Raw genomic sequence first — 24,130 nt, 5'->3', positions numbered from 1 at the left:
TTTTTCAGGCTTTTCCTCTCACTGCTCACTCGTTCTTTTTCTCTCACGTCTTTATCTGCTCTGGTTCCTGCTGTCCTTCCTCAATTCCTTTCCTCTCATACCTGCTGGTCTGAAGTTTGCACATCCTTCTTGCATTAGAGCTGTGGATAAACTATTCCCGTCCCGGAGCGGAGATGGATCATGGTCTCAGAGTTGATGTGAGGTGAATTGTGTTTGTGGAATCCAGAGAGGATCTCAACACAAACCACTGATTGTATCATTATGTTCAAGCCAATCACAAACAATTATCCTTTGCTTTTTATGTGGTGAATTTATTCGAAAGGAATAACAAATGTCTCTGCCTTCTCTTCCCCAGAAAAGTGAATTGGATGACCCATCGAAAGTGCAGTCACTAAAACCAGCGGCCTTATCGTCACTCATCCATTCCCCACATCCTGAGGGTCTTCAAAAGGACACAGATTTCAACTGTTCAAGGGATTTTCAGGTGTTGTGAGGGCCTGTTAATTTCACCCAGCGGCCTGCTGCGGACCCCGGGGTGTGCTCTGTCGCCATGGCTACCAACAGGGAACAGCAGGTGGGTCACATGACCGGCTTCCCACCTGCTGTCTACCCCTTCGCCTTCAACTCCATGAGAAGCCACTCCCCGTTTGACCTGCTGGCCAACAGTAGCCTGTTTGGGAGATTTGGTGCTGACCTGCCCAAAGAGATGGCCGCTCTCTGTAAGTCAGTTTCGTTGCTGTGTGTGTTTGACTTTTCCTCGCAGATCCTTTTCCATTTCAACTCTAACTACATATGACGTCCATACATTAATTTTAGTCACATTATACAATTTGGACATGAACTGGAAAGAGGCTGTTTAAATTGCACTTCATTACGTGTAATTTTGTGGAAATAGAAAACCTTTGGGTCTGTTTGCGATATAGGATGAGTGGTATGAGAAAAAAATCCCCCAAAGAAACCATGAAGAAAAAGTCCACTTTCATCAATACAATGATTACTCTGCTCCTGTGGTTTCCATATAGATGCTTGTAGATGGTGTGGTTGTGACCATAAACTCTGGCTCTGGCTCTGGCTTCACTAGTGTGCGTGTGCGTGTGCGTGTGTGTGTGTGCGCGTGTGTGTATCTACACCTCTCACAGAGCTTTTGTGAGACAGGCAACCCACAAGTCTGCAATTAGAGACAAAACAACATTCTTTCAATGTGAGGTGATGAGTGCTCTGAGAAGCAACAAATATTTGAAAGTGAGCACAATTGCGATTGAAAGACATGTCTGACTGTTTATTCAGAATGAGCAGGCCACAAACCGTTTTGGAGAAAGAAAGGTGAGCAGAAAGCCCAGTTCAAACAATCAGGTACCATAACAGCAGGCTCCATTCGTGTCAGACGTGTAGTTTCAGACCTGACCACAGGAGGCGCTGCTGTATGCTGAAGCACTAAAATGGGATGATGTATGTAGCACAGAGCACAAAGAGGAGATTGTTGGTCAGTGTTGTTCTGTCATGGAAAACTAGCCAGATTACACACACAACTGCCGACATACATTTGCCATTGCTCAAAACACCTGCTAATTTCAAAAGGCTTTAAAAAAAATCAGCATCAGGATATAGTTCAGGGAGTATCCTTGTATAAAACCACTGCTGCATAACTTGATGCTGAGGATGTCAGTGGGAGAGAAAGGAAAGCGGAGAGAGAGAGAGAACAGAAGGAGCAGTTTTGTTGAGGTTAGACATGAAGTAAAGGTAAGCAGGAGTTATTTGAAATTGTATCTGGGTGCAGCGCTAAAGGGGCGGCAGGTGGTGGTGGGTGGTAGGTGGTGGAGGGGCTATAATGGGTGTGGGTGGCAACAGCTGAGTGCAGAGCCTGAGAGCCCCCCTGCCTGTGTGTGCAGTCCCCCTCTCTCCCCAACCACAGCATGCCTGAGCACCTCTCTAGCCTTTCAGCCGTCAATCACTACTAGCCACCTCCCCCGCCCACCTTCCCCCCCCCTCCCTTACCCCCCCGCCACCTTTCCTCCGCGCCGCTGCAGCCCACCTAATCCTCAAGGTATTTCCACAGAACCAGAGCAAGTGAGCGAGAGAGAGAGAGAGAGAGAGAGAGAGAGAGAGAGAGAGAGAGAGAGAGAGAGAGAGAGCACCTGGGGGTAATGTCCTAGTGTGGTGGAATCCAAGAACACACCCTGCTAGGAAAACACACAGATGCACACACATGCAAACACACTTCTAGACACTCTTCTTTCTCTCTCTCTCTCTCTCTCTCTCTCTCTCTCTCTCTCTCTCTCTCTCTCTCTCTCTCTCTCTCTCCTTTCTCTCTCTCTTTCTCTCTCTCTCTCACACCACAGAGCCTTTCTTTCATCTAAAAACTAGAAACATACCCCTGACACTGAGCGAAATCCCACCACACTGACAGATGGATTCTTTTTGTTTTTTACACTGGCAGGAGTTAAAACCAAAACAAGTATCAAAGCACAAAAAGACGCAGGCAACCACTTGCACTGGGGCCCTCATACATGACTGCTTGTACTGACACATCCGCGCTGGCAGTAGTATCGTTCACAAGGGTTAATTAAGGACTGCAATTATTCTGTTTAAACTCTGTGTCACAGCTTAAACAAGGCTGGGGTCAGAGATTAAGTCAGGATCACAGTGACAATTAGTGCTGACTTAACTTTATGTGTGCATCGACAAATTGTTTTAGTAGTAGACAATACACCTTTCGCTGAAGCCCATTAAAAAGTACATCTCAGTATCAATTTAGGTTTTCACCAGTGGATGGAAAATGATCAGCTGTTAGTGTGCGCTTTTAAAACGTCCTTTTGGTGTAACCCTTCACAAGGAATGTTACAAGTAACTTTACTGACAGCAGTCAGCAGACAAAAGGCCTTGGTTTGGACATTCCCCAGGCCCCTGTTCTTCTTCTTCTTCTTCTTCTTCTTCTTCTTCTTCTTCTTCTTCTTCTTCTTCTTCTTCTTCTTCTTCTTCTTCTTCTTCTTCTCCTCCTCCTTCTCCTCTTCCTCCTCCTCCTCCAGGAGTTGGCTTAACAGGCCTGCTCATTGTTGTCAGGTCTGTCTGTAGCCCAGACAGAGAAAATACCTTCACATAAAGGGAGTAGCTCTGTGGATATTTCTCTGTGTGCATGTGTGTTTGTGTGTGCAGTTAATAGCACTGCATTCTTGCCGGCTCCAAAGCTCCGTGCGTAATTGTTGTTAGAACGGTAGCCTGGGTGAAACCTACCTTTGTTGGGCGTGCGTGGTGTGCCGACAGGTCGGAGCACCTCCCACGGCAGCGCTGTGTTTTGAATTTTTTTTTTTTTGAAAATACCTGTTTTGCACAGAAGTGGGAAGAGACAGGAGAGCGGAGGGATGGCTGTGTTTGCACATGCAGAGATAGTTGACTTTTCTTTATTCTTAATGCATACAGAGAGGAAGTGGACTCAAACAACGGTAATGCTTCACTTCAAGTCTTGTGTGAATGAGTTGCACCGATGTGGGTGTGCTGCAAGACTCCCATCCTTTTTCACCCATATCTTTATATTTGCGTTTATTCATCCATGAGAGGGCCTGACGGCTCTCTGTGCAGTGTGTAGCAGAGGCCGTTATCAGTTGATCCCTGTCATTATGGGAGCCCTTCAAACAAACAGTTGGAAGCCCATTAAGGCCACTTACTATGTGATAACATCACCACTGAGCCCTGAAACACCTCTATAAGCTTTCACCAATCAGGGCCGGAGCCCTGGCCCCAAAGCCAGCCACAGGGATGTTTTGAAAAGTTAGTAGGTCATTTCCTTCAGCCCACATGGCTCAGACCAAAATCTGCAGTCCTTTGCTTGGCTCGGACTTTCAATTCAGACCATGACTATACAGCTTTATGTTGAGTTCCTCTCACGAGAGGCTCAACTGTGAACTTTTTCAGCTGCATCACACAGTGGGGTGGAATTAAAAGCATTGTATTAATAGAAACACATGAATAGTGTGTTGAAACTTGTGTAAAAGCTGCCTGCGTCTGCTCAGTTGTGCCCCTAGTGGAGACTAAGTAAACAGCTTTGTATACAAAGTGTGTGTTGGGAAGGGATTTATACTAAGGCAAAGAATCAAACAAAAGTTGAGCATATTGTAAAAAAAACTTCTCAACAATTTTAATTGCGTAATATTTTGATTTCACAGAGATCTCAGTCAGGCATTGCCAAATCAATATCACAAAGCAGATTAAGCAATCTTTAGATGGAAGCCCATTCATCCCTCAGGTGATTGTGATCTGCATGTTGGCCCAATCAGACCAGAGCTGAGTAACGACGTGGTGAGCATGAGCTTCTATAAAGAAAGAACTGGGAACAAGATCAATATTAAACAGGCTCAATATAATATGCATATTTGTCAAATATATATCAGGCAGATCAAACCATTCCAGCAGAAAAGAATATCCTCATGCAGAGTGACATAATTAAAAAACACTCATTGCATTCTTAAACACACACACACACACACACACACACACACACACACACACACATACACACACAGATACCCACACACACACACACACACACACACACACACACACACACAAGAAAGTCATGTTGGCTTAGGGCGCTTGGGGAGTTGCGTAAAGGAGCCATTTTGGTGGGAAATGTGCTTTAAGAGGGAATGTCAAAGTAAACTTTTAAATGGAGGAGAGGGACATGTGGATGATCAGAGTCAAGCCGTCTCCACTGAATGCGCAAACTAGCATAAACAGCACATTGTACAGCTTTTTTTTTTTTTTCATAAAGGTTGAAGTGCTGGCTTTCAGCCCAGCCTTGATGGAGGTGGGTACGTGCCTCACTGTGGAGGTTTGGGTATTGCATAATGTGCGTGCGTATGTGGGTTTACTGTATATTCTAGTAACGTAGGAGGGAGATGAAAGAGAAATGGAGCTATATGGATATGAAACTGATGAGCTCAGCCCTGCTGTCCCTCACAGGCACAAGCTTTCCAGACACAGAAAGACTTCTTTCTCTTTTAATTTTCCTCTTTACAAATTGTGATATCATCTCTCTTTTAAATCTGTGAAAGGCCATCGGAGACACCTGAGAGTTAAATGTTCTGTTTGCTCTTGCTAGCAAAGCCGATCATCTCTGACCTCTGTCAATCTCTGTGTCATTTACTGACCTCTGTTAGATTTATTGAAGGAGCAGGAAAAAACCGTCCTGAGCCTGCGGTGAAAACATTATAAATGAGGATTTTAGAAAACCTTCAGGAATGAGAGAAATATTTTGAGATTGATAGTAGCCTTTCATGTGATCATTGCTTATAGATTATACTAATTTAAAAGACTAAAATAGAGCAGTGTAAAGAGATATATAATGATGTATGAGGTGTATTTTCATACATGCCAATATTGTATTTCTTTCTTAACAAGCGTAGCATCTGTCATGCTGTCTAAAACATAAAAGAAATCAACTCCGGATAATTTCAGTATGAAAGTAAAGGTCTGCACATGTTGAATACAAATGTTATCTCTAACCATTTTGAATTACCAAATCATGTTAAATATATTACCGCTTCAAATTGTGAAGCACCTATTTATTTATTTAATATTAGCTGTGTCAAAACTTAATCAGAAAAAGATGCCATGGAAGAGCAATCTGCTCGCTGGCATCTCTGCTCCTGTGACCACGATCTACATAGCACATTACCAATGCGATGGACCGTTTGTGTGTCCTTGTGCGTGATGACAGCACGTATAGGGCGGTTTGGTCGTGTCTTGATCTGTCACTGAGATTGGAGCTTTAATAAACAGCCCTGGTTTTATCTCCCATGGCGACCCAGCCTCAAGATGACAGCTCTTCTTTTTGGAAATCGATTCCCCTCACATTGCTCTTTTTTTTAAATGTTCAACCATTGCTGGCCATGATTCAATAGATGAGGGGGGAAATGGACAGAAAGGCCCACTTTGTTTTTCCTGCCAATTTAAAGCAGGAGGAGTTTTTATTGTGAAACTGAGGGGAATATCTGCTCCTCCGATGGTATCCATCTAAAGCCTGTCGGCTTATGCACTCTTGAATTCCTTCACTCTTTTCTCTCTCCTCTTTCTCTCTTTCTCCTCGGCGTTCACCTTGGATTTCCTTTCGTTATCCCTCTGTGCAAGTTGGAGCCAATTTGCCCTAAGTGCTGGAAACTTTCTGAAACTGTGTGTGTGTATTGAGTGTGTACATGTGTGCGTATGCCTGCATGCCTGCGTGTGTGGAAAGTCAGCAAAGGTTGCTGGTAAAGGAGAGGCCACAGAGTTTACTACAGCTCTGACACGATGACAGATGAAGATAAAGAGGCTACTATTAAAAAGGGGAGGGGTCTGTTTTCAGATGGGCCTTTGTGGGCACGTGCAAGATGAAGAGCGTGCAATGGCGAGACAGGAGGGATGGGCCTTCAAAAGGCGTGGGAGGGCACACAGGGCGGGCCTATGAGAACAAGACAAGACGTTTCGTGTTTTTCGCCACATGACTAAAAGATCTTTTTTTTTCAGAAAACACGGGTAGCGAAATGTCATGACAGTGCAGATAGAGGGAGAGAGAAAGACAGACAGTGAAAAAGACTTTGCTGAAAGACGGCCAAAAATGATAGTGCTCTGAAAAGTAGCTGTGTTAGGCCTTTGGTGGGACCGGCATGTGAACAGACGCCAACATGGCCGCTGCTGAGAAATGGGCTCTCCCATAATTGTTGTGGGGATCGACGCTGGGGCAGAAAGTAGGTTCATGTGACTGATTGAGTATTGATGGATTAGTATAGATTATAACTGAGTAGGCCCAGACACGCGTGTTGCTTCTTCCCTCTCAAATTCAGACATGAAATGTTAATTTAAATTGCCTCTTTAAAGTCCCCTTATTTATTGGCAATTTTGTTTAGTTTTTACATACACATGTATTTTTAATAAACGTTCAAAATAAAATATATTCAATTCCTGACATCCCTCTTCAGTGACACATCAGGTATCTTCCAGAGATATATTGTGAGAGTGAAGTAGATTAGTGGATTACATGTCTTGTCAGAGCTGAACATGTGTAAAAAAAAAAAAAAAATGCTGCTCGTGGAGCAGTTGATGGATGTGATGGGTAGGAACGCAAGGATTGCCCTCTGTTACTTTCTTTAATTAGTTAAAAAATTAAAAGTATGGAAAATATATTTTAGATGCATGGATCTTGTTTGTTGCGTCCTTCATTAAGCTACTTTATTTGTAAAAATAATTCCTGTGTGTATGTCTGTGTTTCTGAGTAACCTGAATCTGGCTGCAGTGGGAGGGCGCTCTGAACTGGTGTTCAGTGTCTCTATCATCACCGGCAATCTGTTTCAGCACGTCCACACACTGTGCACATGTTCACATCAGCAATGAAAAAGCTCTGCATTCCTTTCAAAATCACCATGCAGCTTTTAGCACATAGACATTTAAAAGCAAGCCACCTTTATTGCCTCACACACCACTGCGTTGTTGACTGCTTGGCTGGAACGTGAATGACTGTATACAGAGGAAGTGGCAACAATGTGTTGTATATGTCTTATCTGTAATTGGCATCAGAGTGTCAGACAGTAAAGCCTTATTTTCCTGGGCTCCGGCCCACGTGGAGCTATAAGCAGTCTGGGACCAGCTGACTGTCTGATGTGTAGATAAAGAGATGAAACATGTCATGTCACAGAAGAAACATTACAACTTTTGAATGTGATCTGTAATCGGTGCAATTGAACATGATTAAACTCAGCAGTCACACAAAATGACCAGTGAGTTGGCAGCCACTGAAAATGAAACATTTCCAAAAGCAGAGATCTTTGTCAACTAAAACAAATCATGCAGTTAGGGAAAAACTGCCATTGGGAATTTGATCAAATGGGGAGAAAATTTGCAGAAACATGGAATGGGGAAGGTATGAGGAGAGCGATGGAGAGACTTGTGAGCCAGAGTGAGGGAGAGAAGGAGGGAGGGCAGGATAAGTTTGGGGGGAAAGTTAGTGGCCCAGTGGGGGTTTCTTCTAGAGTTCAACCTCTCTGGCTGGGGAAGGAAGGGGAGGAGGGAGGGGAGGCAGGGACCGGCCTGGGTCAGCAGCAGTATGGAGTATGTGTAGATTAGATGTCTAAACTCACTCCGCAAACCCTCTGAAGCGCTGGAAGACTCTTAGCTCACAGTGCTGGGTGCCAACAATTGGAGAACCTGGAGTTAGTGGTCTGAATTATCGTCTCAAACACAGTAAAAAATAAATGTCAAAACCAGTGGAATCGGATAAGGTCCATAAATCTCCAAAAACAAAAGAGTTTCAAAGTGTGAGCACATGATATTATAAATCGATTGTGTTGCTGCATGCCGGTCCAGAGAGCAGCCCTGGCAAACAACGGCGATGTACAAAGAACATTTGAACACCAGGGGATTGGCCAGTTTTTAGTTTCCAGGATGCTGTTTGAAACGAGCAGCGAGAAAGAAAAAAGAGAGAAAAAAACACAGGAAACAGACGAAAGACGAGTGTGAGAAGAATACTTGTGGATCATAAAAATGTGACTCGTTGGCAGTGATGATTTAATCTGAAATGCATCCAGATCTGAACTTTTTTTTAATTATTATTGTGTAAATGGGTGGAGAGGTAGAAAAAAAAGACTAATTTTTCTCAACACACTGTTAGCAGGGGCATCTTTGACAGATGACAGTTTGTTAGCCTCACTGTTCTATTCTTGCTGTCATAAAGCTTCCCCTTTATGACCCGACAAGTGTATGAAGAAACACATAAAAACTACTGATCTTGTTTACTGTTTGATGCAACAAAAGAGCTGTTAAATGTGTGAGTAGAGTCTGTGCTGGTGTGTGTATGCATGTGTGTATGGCTGCTTTAGTGAACCAGCTTAACAAAATAAACAAGGGGATTTCAACCGAAGGAAAAGCTTTTAGGTCAATAAACATTTTAATCGAAATCATTCAAAATAGCCCGAAACGTGAAAGCATGGTTTCTTTCATGAGACAGGAAAAAGAGTGAAGTGTGAGACAGACGAGGAGGAGGGAGGGAGGGAGGGCACTGTGTGTTTATGGAGAGTGTAGCCAGCAGCACAGATTGACAGGAAATGTTGTCTTTTTTGCCTGCTGGGCTGTACCACTTGTACTGGCCTGACAGGGGGAGATGGATGTGTGGGGCACACAGACTAAAGTCATTCTATTATCATATATCTCCCATTGTATCAAGCCGTTTGCTTTCGCTAGCCAGAGTCCATCCATCTGCTGAGGAACAGTTAGGACCAGTGACAGGCTTTTTTATTGACCGCAGACCGCCTATTGATTTCCCTTTTGATTTACTATCACTGTGAGGGCACTGCTATGTTTTAAATTGAATGATTTTATCGATACACAGAACAGCCTGGGTTTAAGAAAGCCAAATGTGGAAGGCAGAATTTTTTGGGGGCCTGAATGATACATTCAGGTGGCACATTCAAATTCATTACTTGCACAAGCACGTCACATCTGCATCCTCACATCTCTCTGTGCTTCTTCACAATGGTTGCTCGGAGATAAATCACAAACAGGGTCAAGAGAACCTGTGAGAAGTGTGTCCAGCACATGGTGTGTTTGTATATTGGGGGTATTTGTCTGTGTAAATGCACTGCGGGGATTGAGCAAGGCAGCCCTCATTCATCACTGTTAAAGCACTTCGGCAGCGAGAGACAGAAAGAACTGCCCATCCTCTGTTCCCTCAAACAGACAGAGAGGGAGGGATTTACCCTGGCATCTGGTTTCTGGGTTCAACCTCAGCACAATGTTCTTTCTCGCTCTCTTTGGCTCTCTTTCTCACACACACACACACACACACACACACACACACACACACACACACACACACACACACACACACACACACACACACACCCGGCCAGTGGCTGGACTTTAATATGGTTATGATTAGAGACGGGGGCTCAGAGAAGGGAGGGGAGGGGGCTCATATTTACTGCAGGGGAACTGGGGGAGGTGCGATGGAGGAGACCGGGACCAGACCTGAATGGGACACGCGGGGAGGGAGGGAGGGGGAGTCTGTGTTTGTTTGCGTTCTGGGATAAAATATGAAACACAAACGCAGCACGGACCAAAAAGAAAGAGCAAAAGAAGAATAGGAATAGAGTTTTGTCCTCTAACCAGATCAGTTCTTCCTCGAGTGCAAGCTCTGCTGGCCGGCCCCCTCTCCTCCCTCTCCTCCCTTCTCCCCGCTCCTCCTGGGTCCCTCTCTCTAGCCCTCCCTCTCTGGCATTCTCTCTCTCTCTCTCTCTCTCTCTCTCTCTCTCCACCCCCTCTCGGAGCGTCATGCCGAGGCAGTTGGTTCGCTCCGCCGTGTCTGGGGCTCAGCCAGCTCTGTGAGAGGCTGTTATTTAGGTCTGTTACAGCAGACAGAGAGCAGCTCACCCAAGGGCAGGGGGAGAGGGGAGAGGAGAGAGTCGGAGTCACGCTCAGCTCAGCTCAGCTCAGCTCAGCCAGGCAGGAACCAGATCTGCATTCCAGCTGAGGGGGAAAGAAGGGAAACTCCAGCATCGGCAGGAAAGAGCAGCAGAGGGAGTGACAACGAGAGATAAGTGAAGGCAGCAGATCCAGCTAGCTGTTGCTGCTGCTGCTGTTTGTTGTTGTCACTGCCTCAGCGAGTGACGTGCGCGCTGGACGCAGGCAGGACGCAGCAGGACCGAGGGCTCGGAGTGATTTTTTTCTTTTGCTGAGGGCGGGGGGTGGGTGCCATGTTCGACTGTATGGAGGCTCTGGGAATGGGCCCCCGTCAGCTCTATGATGTCACCAGCCGGGGTGCGTGCATGCTGCGGAAGGCGAGCCCCTTCTTTGCGGGGCTGGACCCCTTCGCCTGGACGGGCAGTGCCAGCGTTCAGTGTAAGTGGCATCCGGTTTGGATTTCTTGTATGACACAATCATGTCGGCCTCTCTCTCTCTCTCTCTCTCTCTCTCTCTCTCTCTCTCTCTCTCTCTCTGTCTCTCTCATTGCTGGCTTGCTTACCCCTCAGGGCTCGACCAAGGGGGCTGCTGTCAGGGGCTACAGAGCAAGAGCAGCACAGGAAAGGACTGGGACACAGTCTCCTCTCCTCTCTTTTCCTCTCCTCTCCCCCCTCACAGCCCACAGACAGTTTGAGCTGCTCAGCCATCTGAAAGAAACTCTGCTATGATATGATATGCACTGTGTGTGTGTGTGTGTGTGTGTGTGTGTGTGTGTGTGTGTGTGTGTGTGTGTGTGTTTGTGTGGGGCCCATGGAGTCAAGTTTCAGTGACAATGTGTCGCCACCTGAGGTTTGACCTTGCCAGGTGTACACTAAAAACAAAACTAAGTATGCACAGATGAAAGAAGGAGGAAATAAATGCTGTGCTACAGGAAAAAGACAAAACACTGACACTTTAGTTTAACGTTCTTTCTTGTTGTGGATTTGACTCTACAAGTTTGGTTTCTGGTGCATTTCTAATTAAATGTTATTGACAAATAGCTTTTTAATATTACAGATGTTAAAAGTTGTGTGCTGCAGTCCTCATAGGTCAGAGGTGTGTTTAGGCTTCTGGATACAAGATGGATAATGATATTCCTCTGGAGCTATGAATTAATAAGTAGATGAATTATTAAATGGATAAATGAATAAATTAGAAATGTAGAATACATGCACAGTCTAAAAAAGCAGATGGATATTCTGGCCAGCTTTCTTTTTTCTCTTCTTCTCTGTCAGATTCATTTTTCCTCTTGCTTCTTTTTCTTGACTTCAGACAAGGCTCTGGCTATAACAACAGGCCTGTCTCTGTAAAGACAAAACTGGGGTCCATTTCCATACACTTCCAGGGGGCCACTACTGCTGTGAGAGAGCGTGTGAGAGTGGGAAAGGAGTGTGAGGGGGGGGGATGTATGCATGGTATGGTGGGAGAAGTAAGTGTGGAGGGAGACAGGAGGGGGGGGGGGGGGGGGGGGGGGGTGTATGCATGGTATGGTGGGAGAAGTGTAGAGGGAGACAAGCCAGATATGACAGTGGAAAAACATTCAGGAATACAAGAAGAGATAGAGCAGTGGGATAAACAGCTGGACTGATTTCTTGTTTTTGGAAAGCTTTTTTAAAATTGGTTCTGATTTTTTGTTGTTGCTGTATTTTTCTGTTTGTTCACCCTCCTGCTTTTTTGTTCCTTTTTACTGCCTCTTGGGGGGACTCATCTGTCTTCATTAATCGTGAAGACACCAGTGTTTCAGTGGCTGTCATGCACACTGGCTGAGCTTTAATGAAGACAGATGCTCTGTCAGGGAAGGCCGAGGCCAGGGGGGGGGACTCCAGCCAGCCCAGCCTGCTCTGCTTAGCTCGGGGAACCCTGATGATAACAAGATGAGATTTGTTTATTTAATCAATCAGGCTTCTATGGGTTCTCGTTTTAGCCCATTCACACACATTTGAAAATTAGGCCTCCAGATTCCAGAAGTACATTTTTCTTTTGGGTCTTTGTTCCAGAAAATCAAAGAGGGGAAAAAAAAAAAAAAAAAGCCCTGAGAAGCTGCCCCGAGGGTAAGGGAGCTGAGTCTAGCAGAGCAGAGCAAAGTGGAGGCTGGTGTGGTGTACTGTTTCAAGCCCTCTGTGCCCAATAACCTTTGTAAACAAGGCAGCCCTATCCCCACACGAGGAGCCATAATGCCTCTCTTTGCTGAAGCAGTTGCCCCTCATTGTCCTCATCAATGAGGCTGATGAATTGATGTTTGAGTCTGATATCTCATTAAGCCAGCCCAGCTGCACAACAGAGGGACCTGTCGGGCTCCCATGCCACTCTCACACAAGCACACACTCTGCTCTGCAAAATAACCACAGGGTCTGCAGAGGGAGTCAACTGGCTCTGGCATGATACTCATGTGCTTTTTGTATGTAAAAAGATGTGCACTTTGAGGTAAATTTCATGAAAACATCGGTGTCAGGAGAACTTAAAAATTGGTCAGTAGTTCTTTGATAATCTGTGCAAAATACAATAACACAACGTTGCCCCCCTAAATCTTACACGTAATGAGTATATCCTATTGTCCTGGCAGTAAATCTCCTGCGGTGAAAGTGTCACTGTCGTTGGCCGTTAGCCCGGGACAGTTCGAGGACTTAAAAGTGTGTGGTCAGTTTTCCTGTTTTTTTTGTTCTCCAGTGGGAGACCTCAATGTCAGAGGTTAGTGAGAGGCTATGGGCCGGCCAATGCCAGATCTACACCCTGTGTGGCGGCCTTGTCAGCTTGCTGAAAAGGAGATCCTTTCAACCAGCTTGGCTTGTGTAATGCTCTTAAGTGCCTTGTACCAAGGAGCTTGTGCTACATCTGAGCTGCCTTGTGCGTACGGATAATGGACACTGATTTAGTCATACGTCAATGAGAACTGAATTAGTCAACTGCCAGGGAAGCCATTTCAGAGATGCTATGCAGACCAATTCCCTCTCCTTCAATGTTCATTTGCTTAGAAGAATGAGGCAATTACGCTTAGCAGTTATCCAGGGTCAGAAGAAGGGGAAGTGTGTTTTTCTCACCAAAACACACTCGTAGCTTTTTTAACACTGTTTGGATATTAATTGTGATGCTTCCAAGCGATACATTCAAGAGAGTGACATGGCAGTACCAGATGGATAGACTGATCCATCACTTTGTGTGCAATCATTCACACACACACACACACACACACACACACACACACACACACACACACACACACACACACACACACACACACACACACACACACACGTACATACATAGGCACACACGCCTCTTTGTTTTACCTTAATGTGCTGTTCAAATGTGAATTGAGGAGCTAATTGAAATGGGGGTATATCTCAGCAGCAATGGCAGAGAAATAAGAGCTTCCTGTGACCGCTGGCACATTCTGGCCCCCGATCATTTTCTCCCTGATGGAAGTCCGCAGTTATTTCATTATAATTACAAAAGATTCAATTAAAAGATTAGAATGCCTGAGGGGGCAGGACTGGGAATAGATAGTGGTATCTTGGGTGTGTGTGTGTGTGTATGACAGAGAATGAAGGAGACAGAGTACCGTGGTTGCTGTTCTAATGAGGACTTGTCAGTACTGTTATATACATAAACCTTGTTGATTCTTTCAAGATAATGTCAAATGAATGTGCTGAAGTTAAAAGGCTTAAGTCGTCAGCTGGCCCAAGGTCACTGAGTCGTAATTGATATGACCGATGAAAAGCCCTCACTTGTCTCTGGAAGCAATTATTTCAATGCAACTAAATGAGCTGTTTGAAGTAGAAGATGAGTTCAACATGAAATACACAGAATACTGAAGCATGAGAGGAACTTTGTCTGTTCAGTAATAACAAACTGTAGTCGAAAAGCACCAGATGTCAGTGTGCAGTGAGTGGATAGAGAGCCCATTTTGCTAAGCATCTTTCTGGGGAAAGGCACTATAGGCTATGCATCTGTAAGTGTAGGTATTTGTATATATGTGCGTCTCTATATGCAACGGCTGATGTGTGTGTGTGTGTGTATGCTACATCTATTTCCTAAAAACACTATCAAGAGTAGCTGTAAAAAAACTTTTTTTAATACACAGTCTGCTCTGGCAATACATTTAATCTAAAATGATAATATTACATATGATTTAAGTTCATTCTAACTACATAATAGTTATTTTATATTTACTGTATTATATTACTTTACAACATGGAAAACACTTTCTTAGCAGGAAGCCATTTTCATGATAAGGACACCTCTGTGTATCACACCACCTTGCTAACAGATCTGTCTCTGCAGTAATAGCCAAGGCCATTAATAGTCAGTGCCGCCTATAAATAAACAGTTTCAATCCCTGCAGTTGCTGAGTTATTTCCACAACCCCCCTTTTAATGTGTTTTTTTTTTTTTTTTGCTTATGCATACATATGAACATGTCAACTTGTGCTTGCGTGTGTAGAGTCTATATGTGAACTCCCATATGTCAATGTATGTGTGTTTACGTGCCTGTTTGGCTGGCGTTGGGCACCCAGACTGCTGTGTCAAACCCAGAGACAGACAATGTGCCAGGCTGGATTCCACAGGCCTGTGTTGGAATCCAGCTCTGCTCTAATAGCGGTTTATAGCGCCTCAGCAGCGTCAGTCACACCGCTGTAAATAAAACCCATCAACCACCGTGTGGACGCTGAATCTGTCCCATTGGACGTTCTGTTCATCTTCGTGTTTTTTTTTTTTTTTTTTAAAGAAGAAGTTTCACAAGAGCGCTTCTGCTGAAACATTCCGAGGAATCTTGTTCAGGCTGTTCTGAGGCAACTGGGCCAACAGTTTGCCCTTCTGTATCAGCAGAGTATATAATGTGGACTTTTATAAGTTCTTTTACATGGTTTACATAGTTTGCTGGTCACGGAGGTACTGTAGCTGCCCACCCGGACACCCATGTCTGGTCACTACTGTTGTAGCTGTTTACTGAAAACAGTTCTCTGACTGCCAGGTTTAATTTTCCCTTGTACAAAGGTGTGGCAATTGACTGTGTGTGCGTGTGCGTGTGCGTGCGCGTGCGCGCACCTTGGCCTTTTTGTGTGTATGCTTGTTGTACTCATGCATGCACCTGTGAGTTTATTTCGCACGCAATGTACTTTTGTGCATGTGTATTTGAGTATAGCATATATAGGAGTGTGTGTAAGTCAGCTCGGAGCCAAGTGAGAGCTGAGTGTGAAGATAGCAGTTCTGTTACCATCATGTTATTGACTGACAGCTTGGCTCGAGGGTTGCTAGGGGCTCACTGTTGTGAGAAGCGGAGGGCTCCGACAACCACGCCGCAACTAGAAACCCAGACGAGCCTGACTGTCCTCCCTCCGTGTGTGTGTGTGTGTGTGTGTGTGTGTGTGTGTGTGTGTGTGTGTGTGTGTGTGTGTGTGTGTGTGTGTGTGTGTGTGTGTGTGTGTGTGTGTGTGTGTGTGTGTGTGTGTGTGAGTGAATGGGCTGTGTTTACGCGGCCGACAGTGTTTGGCAGGGAGTGGTGGGCGGCCGGTGCAGCACAGCTATAATCTGGGCTCAGAGGTGGAGAGTGATGGAAGAGAAGTTGGCCGAGGAAGAGGAGGGAGGTCCGCTGCTGTTGTGTTCACTTGGACATTAGTCAAAATGTGCCTATGTGCAACTGCCGTGACTTGTCTGGAAATGTTATGAGTTTATTTGTATATGCATTAGTTAATTTGTTTGTGCGTACATTTTGCCTGTGTGATCACTGAGGGGGAACAGGTGTGTGTAAGCTAACATGCCTGTAATTATGTGCTTAAGTGACAGTTTGGGAGTTTTTGGTGTGAAAACATGAATGTCTATGGAAAACGTAATAGGTATGCACATGTGTGCCTGTTTCTGTGTTCAATCGCTGACCATGTTTACAAGTGCACATGAAACCAGGTTATTGGGAGAAAGTCGGGTTACGGCAGGAAACAGGAGAATGTGTTCACATCTTGAAAACTTTACATACAGCTGGTCAGTGGTCAGATTTCTCTCCAACTTACTGTCATCTTTTTTAACTAAGATTCACATAAAACATAGTTTTTCTTTTTACTCAGCATGTGTGTCTACTTGCTGTGGAAACTGACTCATTTATTCTAATTTCTATTTCTGTTTTAGTCCGACTTTGGATGTAGTAATTTAGAATACACACAATGCACAATAATGACCTTTCATCCTAGACCATTGCATTCACAGCGATACATTCCCTGTGCTGGCTCTTTGTCATGCACACCCATAAAGGAAAATGGACAATTACTGAATTGTGTGTAAACATCCCTGCAGAGGTGCATTCTTACTTACTGGCATGACTCACACACACAAACAGGTATACATGGAATCAAAGAAGAAGAAAAAACACATGCTCTTTAGTGGCTGCAAACTAGCAGATAATATGTCCATGTCTTTACTGTAGTATGGCCTGTGATTGAATGAGCGCCTCTCAGTAGGCCTGGATTCATCAGCTCCTGCTCCACTGTTTGAGCACCTCATTTGCCAGAAAACACTGAGAGAAAACCTGCCAGCCAGTTAGACAGGAAGTGATCCAGCAAAGGAGTTGGGGGCTCCTTGAAGTGATTTATGCCTTGTTCAGGAATGCTGAATGAGTTCAGGGTGCACTTATGTTATGCGAGCTGACTCAATGGGCATGGCTTGCTTTCACTGTGACGTATTCTCTGAATGGTTATAGTCCAAATGTCAAAATGAGATGTGTTGCCTCATATTAACATCACAGGGAACTTCCACGAGGCAGACCGAGAAGGAAATTAATCACTGTTGGGCCTCAATCTGAATTTCGTGTTCGTGCTCTGACAGGCTCCACCCAGACGCAGAGATGGGCAACCTGTTGAAGGTTGGTTGCCAAGCAAAAGTGGAAAACCTTTGACACGCATCATTGCTCCACTGAACCAGTCAAAGCAGAAGTTTCTCAGAGTGACTCCTATATCTGGTATGACTCAAGAGTGTTGGTGCCAGTTTAAGGGGACTTTGTGCCAGTGTTGCAGTTTTAAAAAAGCTCCCTGTACGTATCATCAGGAAACCACAGTCATGGTCTGGCTTCCCTCTCAGCATTGATCTGCCCATTTTACTTTCAGTCACTGTCTTTGCTTTTGACTCTCTCATAGAGCTGCCTTCTAAAGTCCTTCTTGGTGAAAAGAGCGACGAAAACTGTTGCCGTAAAGCCAAATTATTTGATCAAGATGCTAGATAGATGGCTACGCCTAGAGGAAACGCTTATTGTAGTGTGTGCGGATGCTTTGGCACGTTCATTTACATGTCGAGTGGGAATGAACTGTGTGTTACTACTTGTGGGTGTGCTTGTTCCTTCCAATAGGAGGTTTGCGTTTGCATGCTTTGGTCTGCGGTGCTTCCCCAATGAGCTGTAGTGAATACTACTGTTGTTGTTTACGTTATCCTCCTTTCCCTTCACTTCCTCTGACAGAGCAAGGCTGCAGCCAGGGCTGGACTACTTCTACTTTTGTAGGTTTCTATTGTTGTGGAGAGGAAGCAATAGCTATTGAACGAGCGCTGGTGGCCTTGCCAGAGACAGACAGGTGAGAGCCAGGGCTGCAGATGGTGAGAGGAAGTCTGGGAGGACGAGAAACAACCTGAGGATCAAAGGATTCAGGATTTGCCTCCATGTCTCTACTGTCCTCTCTCTCCTCACCTCGCCTGTCTGCCTGCCTCCGCTCCCTGTCTGCTTCCTCGCCTGCCTGTGAGTTGTTCTGTCTACTTGACATGATCAATGGCTCAAGCCTGCACCGGATTGCCAGGTTTGAGTTCACTCTGCAGTCACCGGAGGGGAGCTGTGTTCCTCTCTGTCTTCTGGTGGGCAGATGAAGAGTCAGCTTGAGCTCGCCACAGGGATGAGGGGGCACATTTTTTCCACAGATCTGCACTTGACTGTCTGCTTTTTTTCCTGCACTTGCCCTAAAAAGCCACTGACTAAAATCCTTTCATTGAACGTGTGTTTCCTTTAATTTCCCGTCTCCTTTTTAATACCTCCTTCCTTAGTTTTTGTTCAAGGTCATTTGAAGGAAACTTAATTTAGCTGGGTTCATGTGGGACAGGCCGCTTGGGCACGTTTGTCTATTTGAAGCCAACTTGTGTGTTTCTTGACAGGGTTGTGTGGTACAGGAAAAGGGGGGCGCTTGCTGCCAAATGTTGGCTTGGCCGACTCCATCAAGAAAATATCAAAAGGCCCTTTATGAGGTGCTGTAAAGAAGAAAGGGTGTTTTGAGAGCACCAGCAGACTGCAAGGGTAATTCCACTTTTTAAAATGTGCCCTGAGGATACTGGCTTATCCCACCTGCTGCCTTTTCTTATAGACTTTCTCCGGGGGAGCTATAGATAAATGTGTGTGCGCGCACGTGCGTGTGTGTTGGCAGAAGTTTGTGCGCCATGTCACGTTGGGTCAAGTCTAGAGTTTTGTCATTCAAATTATAGTTCATAGTTCTTATATAGAACATATGCCAAAACGCTCGACTCCTTATATCCATCTGGTCTCAGATCTGTTCTGTGCATCATGTGGGTTTACACAAGTGTCCATCACTGTCTGTGTTTCATGACTTTCTACTGATTCTGACAGGAGGATGTAAATTCCTGGAGGTGTGTGTTTGTATCTATCTATCTATCTGTGTGTGCGTGCGTGTGTTGATGTCTGGTTTCTCACTACCCCTGGCCAGCTTTATGTGTTTTCACCGCTCAAACCTGAGCAATCTCCTGGTCGACAGCCCAGTTTTATCAGAGACCTTGTTTTAAAAGACAGCTTAGCGGGGCCTCTTTACAGGCGTGTGAGTGAATGTGTGTGTGTGTGTGTGTGTGTGTGTGTGTGTGTGTGTGTGTCAGTAGGAGTCCAGGTAATGAGCTTTCTGACAGCTGTTGAAAGGTGTTGCTACTGCTCAGCACCTTTAATGAAAGCATCCCCCCTCCTTGTCAACACACACACACATTCCTCCTTCCCTCCTTCCAGCGTTCAACTTCCCCACCATATAAACCATTTCTTTCTCAGTTGTAGGGAGTTTACACTGTGAGTGCTTGTGTAACTCGACACAATAGAGACTTGATATATCTTACATTTAAGAGCCTATAGGTGACTCAACTGTGTGCAACAGAGCTTGAACAGAGCAGCAGTATTATTCAACCTGTGGGAAATGGAGGCACATGTAAGAAGATGTAGCAGCGAGGGACACAGAGAATTGGCTAGAAAAGAAGTGGCTAGAAAATCAGTGACGGAGATCCTCCGGAAAGACTGACAAGAGGAAGGAAACAAGTCTGCTGTGGGACCTTGTAGCAGAAGCCTCAGAGGGATGGCAGGAAGACGTGGGCAGAGAAAAGGGGTGAAACTTGCTGGCACTACTCACAAGGGTGTGGTACTTTCTTTTCCTCTTTTTATGAAACCCGGTTCTTCATAGAAACCTTTTAGTGGGTTTCTGGTCACTCGGTGAGCAGCCTGTGGAGCTGTAGCCTCTGCCATGGGGTAAAGGGCCAACGGCACCCTCAAAGGCCTCACCTAGTGTGCCAGCAAGTCTTCCAGCCCACTGTTCACCATCCTCTCTCAATCTGCTCCCCTTCTGCCACTGCTGTCTGCCCAGTGCCCACCCCTCTTTTCACAGTGAGCCCTACTGTGTGCCTCTCTCTCACACACTGCCTTCAAGTCTCACACACTCTTTTACTGCTCAGTGCATTCGACAAGAACACGCAAGCTGTACAAGCTGTTTAATGAAGGTAGAGATGGAGACAAAGGCCCAACAAGCCTGTGCTTGCAGTTTAACACGGACAGAAAAAAAGCCACACACACACACACACACACACACACGGAATATATTTTACCAGTGGAGCTCACTATAGCGCACTGTTAGAAATGGTGCTGCATTTGCAAATCAAATAGAGGCTGCAGAGAGTGGGCAGGGCCGCTGGCGGGAGTTGCAGGCACGTAACATAAACTCTGTAATCTGTTTTTGACACACACTCATGTACTTTAATGTATGGACACTGTCCTCACATAGCCTATGCATTTGCTGTCACATGCCAAGACGAGATTCTTCAGCCGCGTCCCAGTGAAGATTCAATCACACCAACAAGTCACGTAGACAAAATCCTATTGTGAAAGAAGACTTGTAAGCCTGCCAGAATGTCATATGCTGCTCAGTTAAAAAGGAGTGTGTTGCACAACACAAAGCACAAGCTGCATAGTCACGGCCTTTGCTCACATACATTAGAAGCACTCCCCTTTCCAGTTGAGTGAACAACAGGCAGTTTCAGTGTTACCAGAAAGTCTCCTGCTTTTCTTTATTATCTCTTCCTATTCAATCTTTTTCTCTTCCATTGAATCTATTGAATCTAAAGGGATGTCAAATGGCCCAGTTGACCTGACCTGGAATTTAATGTAATTGACCTAGTTGAAGTCACCTTCAGCTGAACAGCTATTTCTGTCGTGTGCAGTTACATTTCACATCTAATGAGGTTGTTGAGAATGATGTACTGCGCATCCCGCTCACGCTGAAGCACTTTAGTGTAATGCAGGGGAGGGCCGATTGTTGTGTGTGTTTGCCAGTTTGTAGCCAGTGAATATCATCCTCCTGAGTGCGTGTGTAGTTTGTAGCCTTTGAATGGTATCTATGTGTGTATTTGACCAGAGGATTAGGCCTGGTCAGTGCAGCTGGGCCACTTGTGCACAGAGAGCATTGAGAGAAAGGATTAGGGAGTAAACTGATACTTAGCAGGAAACCAACAGTGGCTACTGGAAACTCAACTATCCCTCCTTCCAGCCTCTCTTATCCTCTTCCCCTCCCCCAACAACAGCAGCCACCCACCTATCCCAGTCCTCTCATCTCATCCGTCCGTCATCGACTCACAGGCCTCGGCCGGCGGATTGTCATGCAAATGGTGCCCCAGGCCTCGGAGCGCTGATAAGGAGGGCCTCTCATTTCACAGGGCTTTGTTTTCTAAACAGTGATGAGCTGAGTTGAGGAGACTGGGGAAAGGGGCTGCCTGAAAGGGCTCTCTCACTGTGGCGCCCTGGGGTAAGTGGTGCAGGGGATTTGGATGGAGCAAGCTGAATGAGGCAAAGTCTGGGAGGCGGGTTCAGGAGTCATGTTCTCTGGCAGGAACCAGGTTCAACGTGTTGATGGAGCCTGATGTATTTTCTCTCTCATCGCTGTCCGAGTTTTCTTCAGGATGGCCTTTCTCTCTTTGGCTCGCTTTCTTCCTCCATTTAGACGGTGTCAGTCAGTGTTCGTTACTTGACGCCACATATGGTTTGTCCTTTTCTAAGGGGTTGTCAGCACTCGGTCTGGAGCCTCATTTGCTGCTGTTATTATTGCATAAACACAGAGGTTCATGGCACGTTCAGAGGGTTTCTGCTCTCCCTCTGACCCTGCTGCTTTGTTACATTCTGGCCAGGGAGATATGAGAACTGCTGTAGAAACATTCAGCGGGTGTAAACTTCAGGTTTTCGATTGATTTGCACATTTGGCTACGGGATTGCTCTTTAAACTAATGGAAAACATATTTGCCTCCAGCAAAGTAAAGCTTTCAAAGCAGGAATTTGAATGTGGATTCGGAATAATGAAATATAAAAATGCATATGAAAAACAGATGTTTGAGCAGCAGGCAACATATGAAAAAAAAAACGTTTGACATATTCCTGTTAGTATCATTAAAATGAGGTATAGCTGGGCAGTCACCACAGCAGTGGTAGTAATGGTCAGCTTGGTCTTGAACAAGACTTGCCCTCAGGAGCAACTGTGTCCTCTCCTCCCCCTCTGCCCCTTTCTCTGCTTTTTATCAAATTCCTCTTTTTATCTCCCCCCTTTTTTCCTTCTTTTTGAAGTCTCCCCTCTCTTGTAAAAAGCCAAGCTGGTGGTTCTTGCTTCAGCCTTGGGTGTCAGAGAGGGGATGGGGGGTTTGTAGGTTAAGTTTAGGCTAACCCTCTGTGCTTTCCATTGAAGGTGCAGGGGGGAGGCGGGGGCAGTAAAAGTTAGAATTTTAGAGCCTCCCTGTTTTTTATTTTATGATTGGCTTTTTTTTACGGGTTGGGAGCTACAGCTGGTGGTGTGAATAGCTGCCCAAGGTGACCGAGTTCCAATAAAGTGTAGGCCAGCCGGTCTGGGGCCTCCAGTCCAGCCATGGGACCGCCTTTATAGGCCGCCTTACGAGACTAGGCCTCTATTAAAACCTGGCAGGGCTGCACTGAGGAATTTAGGGCCAGGAAACAAGAGAAAAATAGGGTTTGTGTGTCAGGGGGTAGTGGGGTGCAGAGTTGGGGGTTGAAGTTTGAGGGTAACTAAGGGTGAAAGTTGAAAGAGGTGTTGCTGGGTAAGTGGATGTTCAAGTGTGCAGCGTATGGATTCCATACTTTCCCCGAGCAACATGTGTGTCTGTGAGTTTGTGCAGGCTAGCATGTGTGACGAGGGTCTGGTCCTGTGTTTGTGTGCAGCAGCTTATGTTCCTCAGGGGAAGTATGGAATCCATACGCTGCACAATTGAGCATCCAAAAGAGCCTGTATGTGTTCCTCTTTGGAATATATTGAAGCTTAATGTACCATAGCAAATATGTGACTCAAGGTTGCACTGACTGTGACTGACTACACTGTGTTCCAGTGTAAAAGATGGAAGGAGAGCTTTGCATGCATGTGTGTTTTGCACATTTGTCTTCGCTGTGCGTGCAAGATGTCATCATGAGTCTGTGGAATGAGGAAGAGCCAGGTTTGACTCTTGGCTGCAACAGCTCACTCTGTTACCTGGTCTAATCAGATAAGCTGTCAATCAACGGCGCTCTTGCTTACTGCAGTAAAAACTATTTTGTCTCTGCTGTCAGACAGTCATTCTTCTTTTTTTGTTTCTCTGTTCACACAAAGCAATAATCTCCCCAAACATGTACCTGAGTGCTGCTGGTAATTGGTGCCTTGAAATAGAAACGGTTGCCTCATACTATTTCTCTCATTCACTCTTATCTTATCAATTATGTCCAACAGCGAGTCAAGCTAATAAGCAGTATGTGATAATGTATCTCATTCCACCTCCAGGCCAACTCAACGTAATCGTTACTTAGCATCTCCTGCTGGCAACACAAATCAAATGGAAAAAGGAAATGCTGTCAGCTGTCATATCATGTTTGAATGCAGTTGAACACACTTGATTATCCATATCTGCTACATTCAAGTGCACATTTGACATTTCTGACTTGCCGTAGGACAGGGATATGTGACAAATCATGTGCTCATGTGCTCCGCTGTCTTTTTTCTTCTTCTCCATAGCGGTGGAGACCCAGAGCACCAGCTCAGAGGAGATGGTGCCCAGTTCTCCGTCTCCACCTCCCCCTCCTCGTGTCTACAAGCCCTGCTTTGTGTGCCAGGACAAGTCCTCAGGGTACCACTACGGGGTCAGCTCCTGTGAGGGCTGCAAGGTGAGAGGAACCAGCCTTTTGAGCTATGCTTTGTCTTGATTTATTACATACAATAAGAAAAGCACTGGGTTGCAATAATTTGTTACCTGCCTTTTCATCAAGAGAAGAAGGAAAGGGCTTTTAGGCAGCTACTTCTATAATGTAGGTTAGATGGTGGGGAAAAAACGAATAACGAAAACAAAAGAAAAAGAAAGTGAAAAGACCAAATCAGATTAAAAATCCTTTATGATGAGAACGTTTTTCACTTAAGGATCAGGTTAGAAAA

At 45.3% G+C, this 24,130-nt stretch overlaps 1 protein-coding gene across 2 annotated transcripts in view; it reads left to right on the top strand.

Annotated features, from left to right (window-relative positions):
* Window positions 1-550: 550 nt before the first annotated feature.
* rarga (retinoic acid receptor gamma a) overlaps window positions 551-24,130 on the top strand; it is a gene marked incomplete at its 5' end in the record, with an annotated part of 29,223 nt that continues 5,643 nt past the window's right edge. Inside the window, 2 exons of one of the 2 annotated variants that reach the window (XM_079225610.1) lie at window positions 551-719; window positions 23,717-23,865. In XM_079225610.1, the coding sequence (XP_079081736.1) occupies window positions 551-719; window positions 23,717-23,865 (318 nt within the window). Of the gene's footprint in view, window positions 720-10,715; window positions 10,861-23,716; window positions 23,866-24,130 lie in introns of those variants that run through there. The other variant, XM_079225611.1, reaches the window with a different exon arrangement.

Source organism: Taurulus bubalis, assembly GCF_910589615.1.
Source record: "Taurulus bubalis genome assembly, chromosome: 11".
Lineage (NCBI taxonomy): Eukaryota > Metazoa > Chordata > Actinopteri > Perciformes > Cottidae > Taurulus > Taurulus bubalis.
The sequence above is the reverse complement of the archived record's forward strand: the minus strand, read 5'-3'. Positions and strand labels throughout refer to the sequence as shown.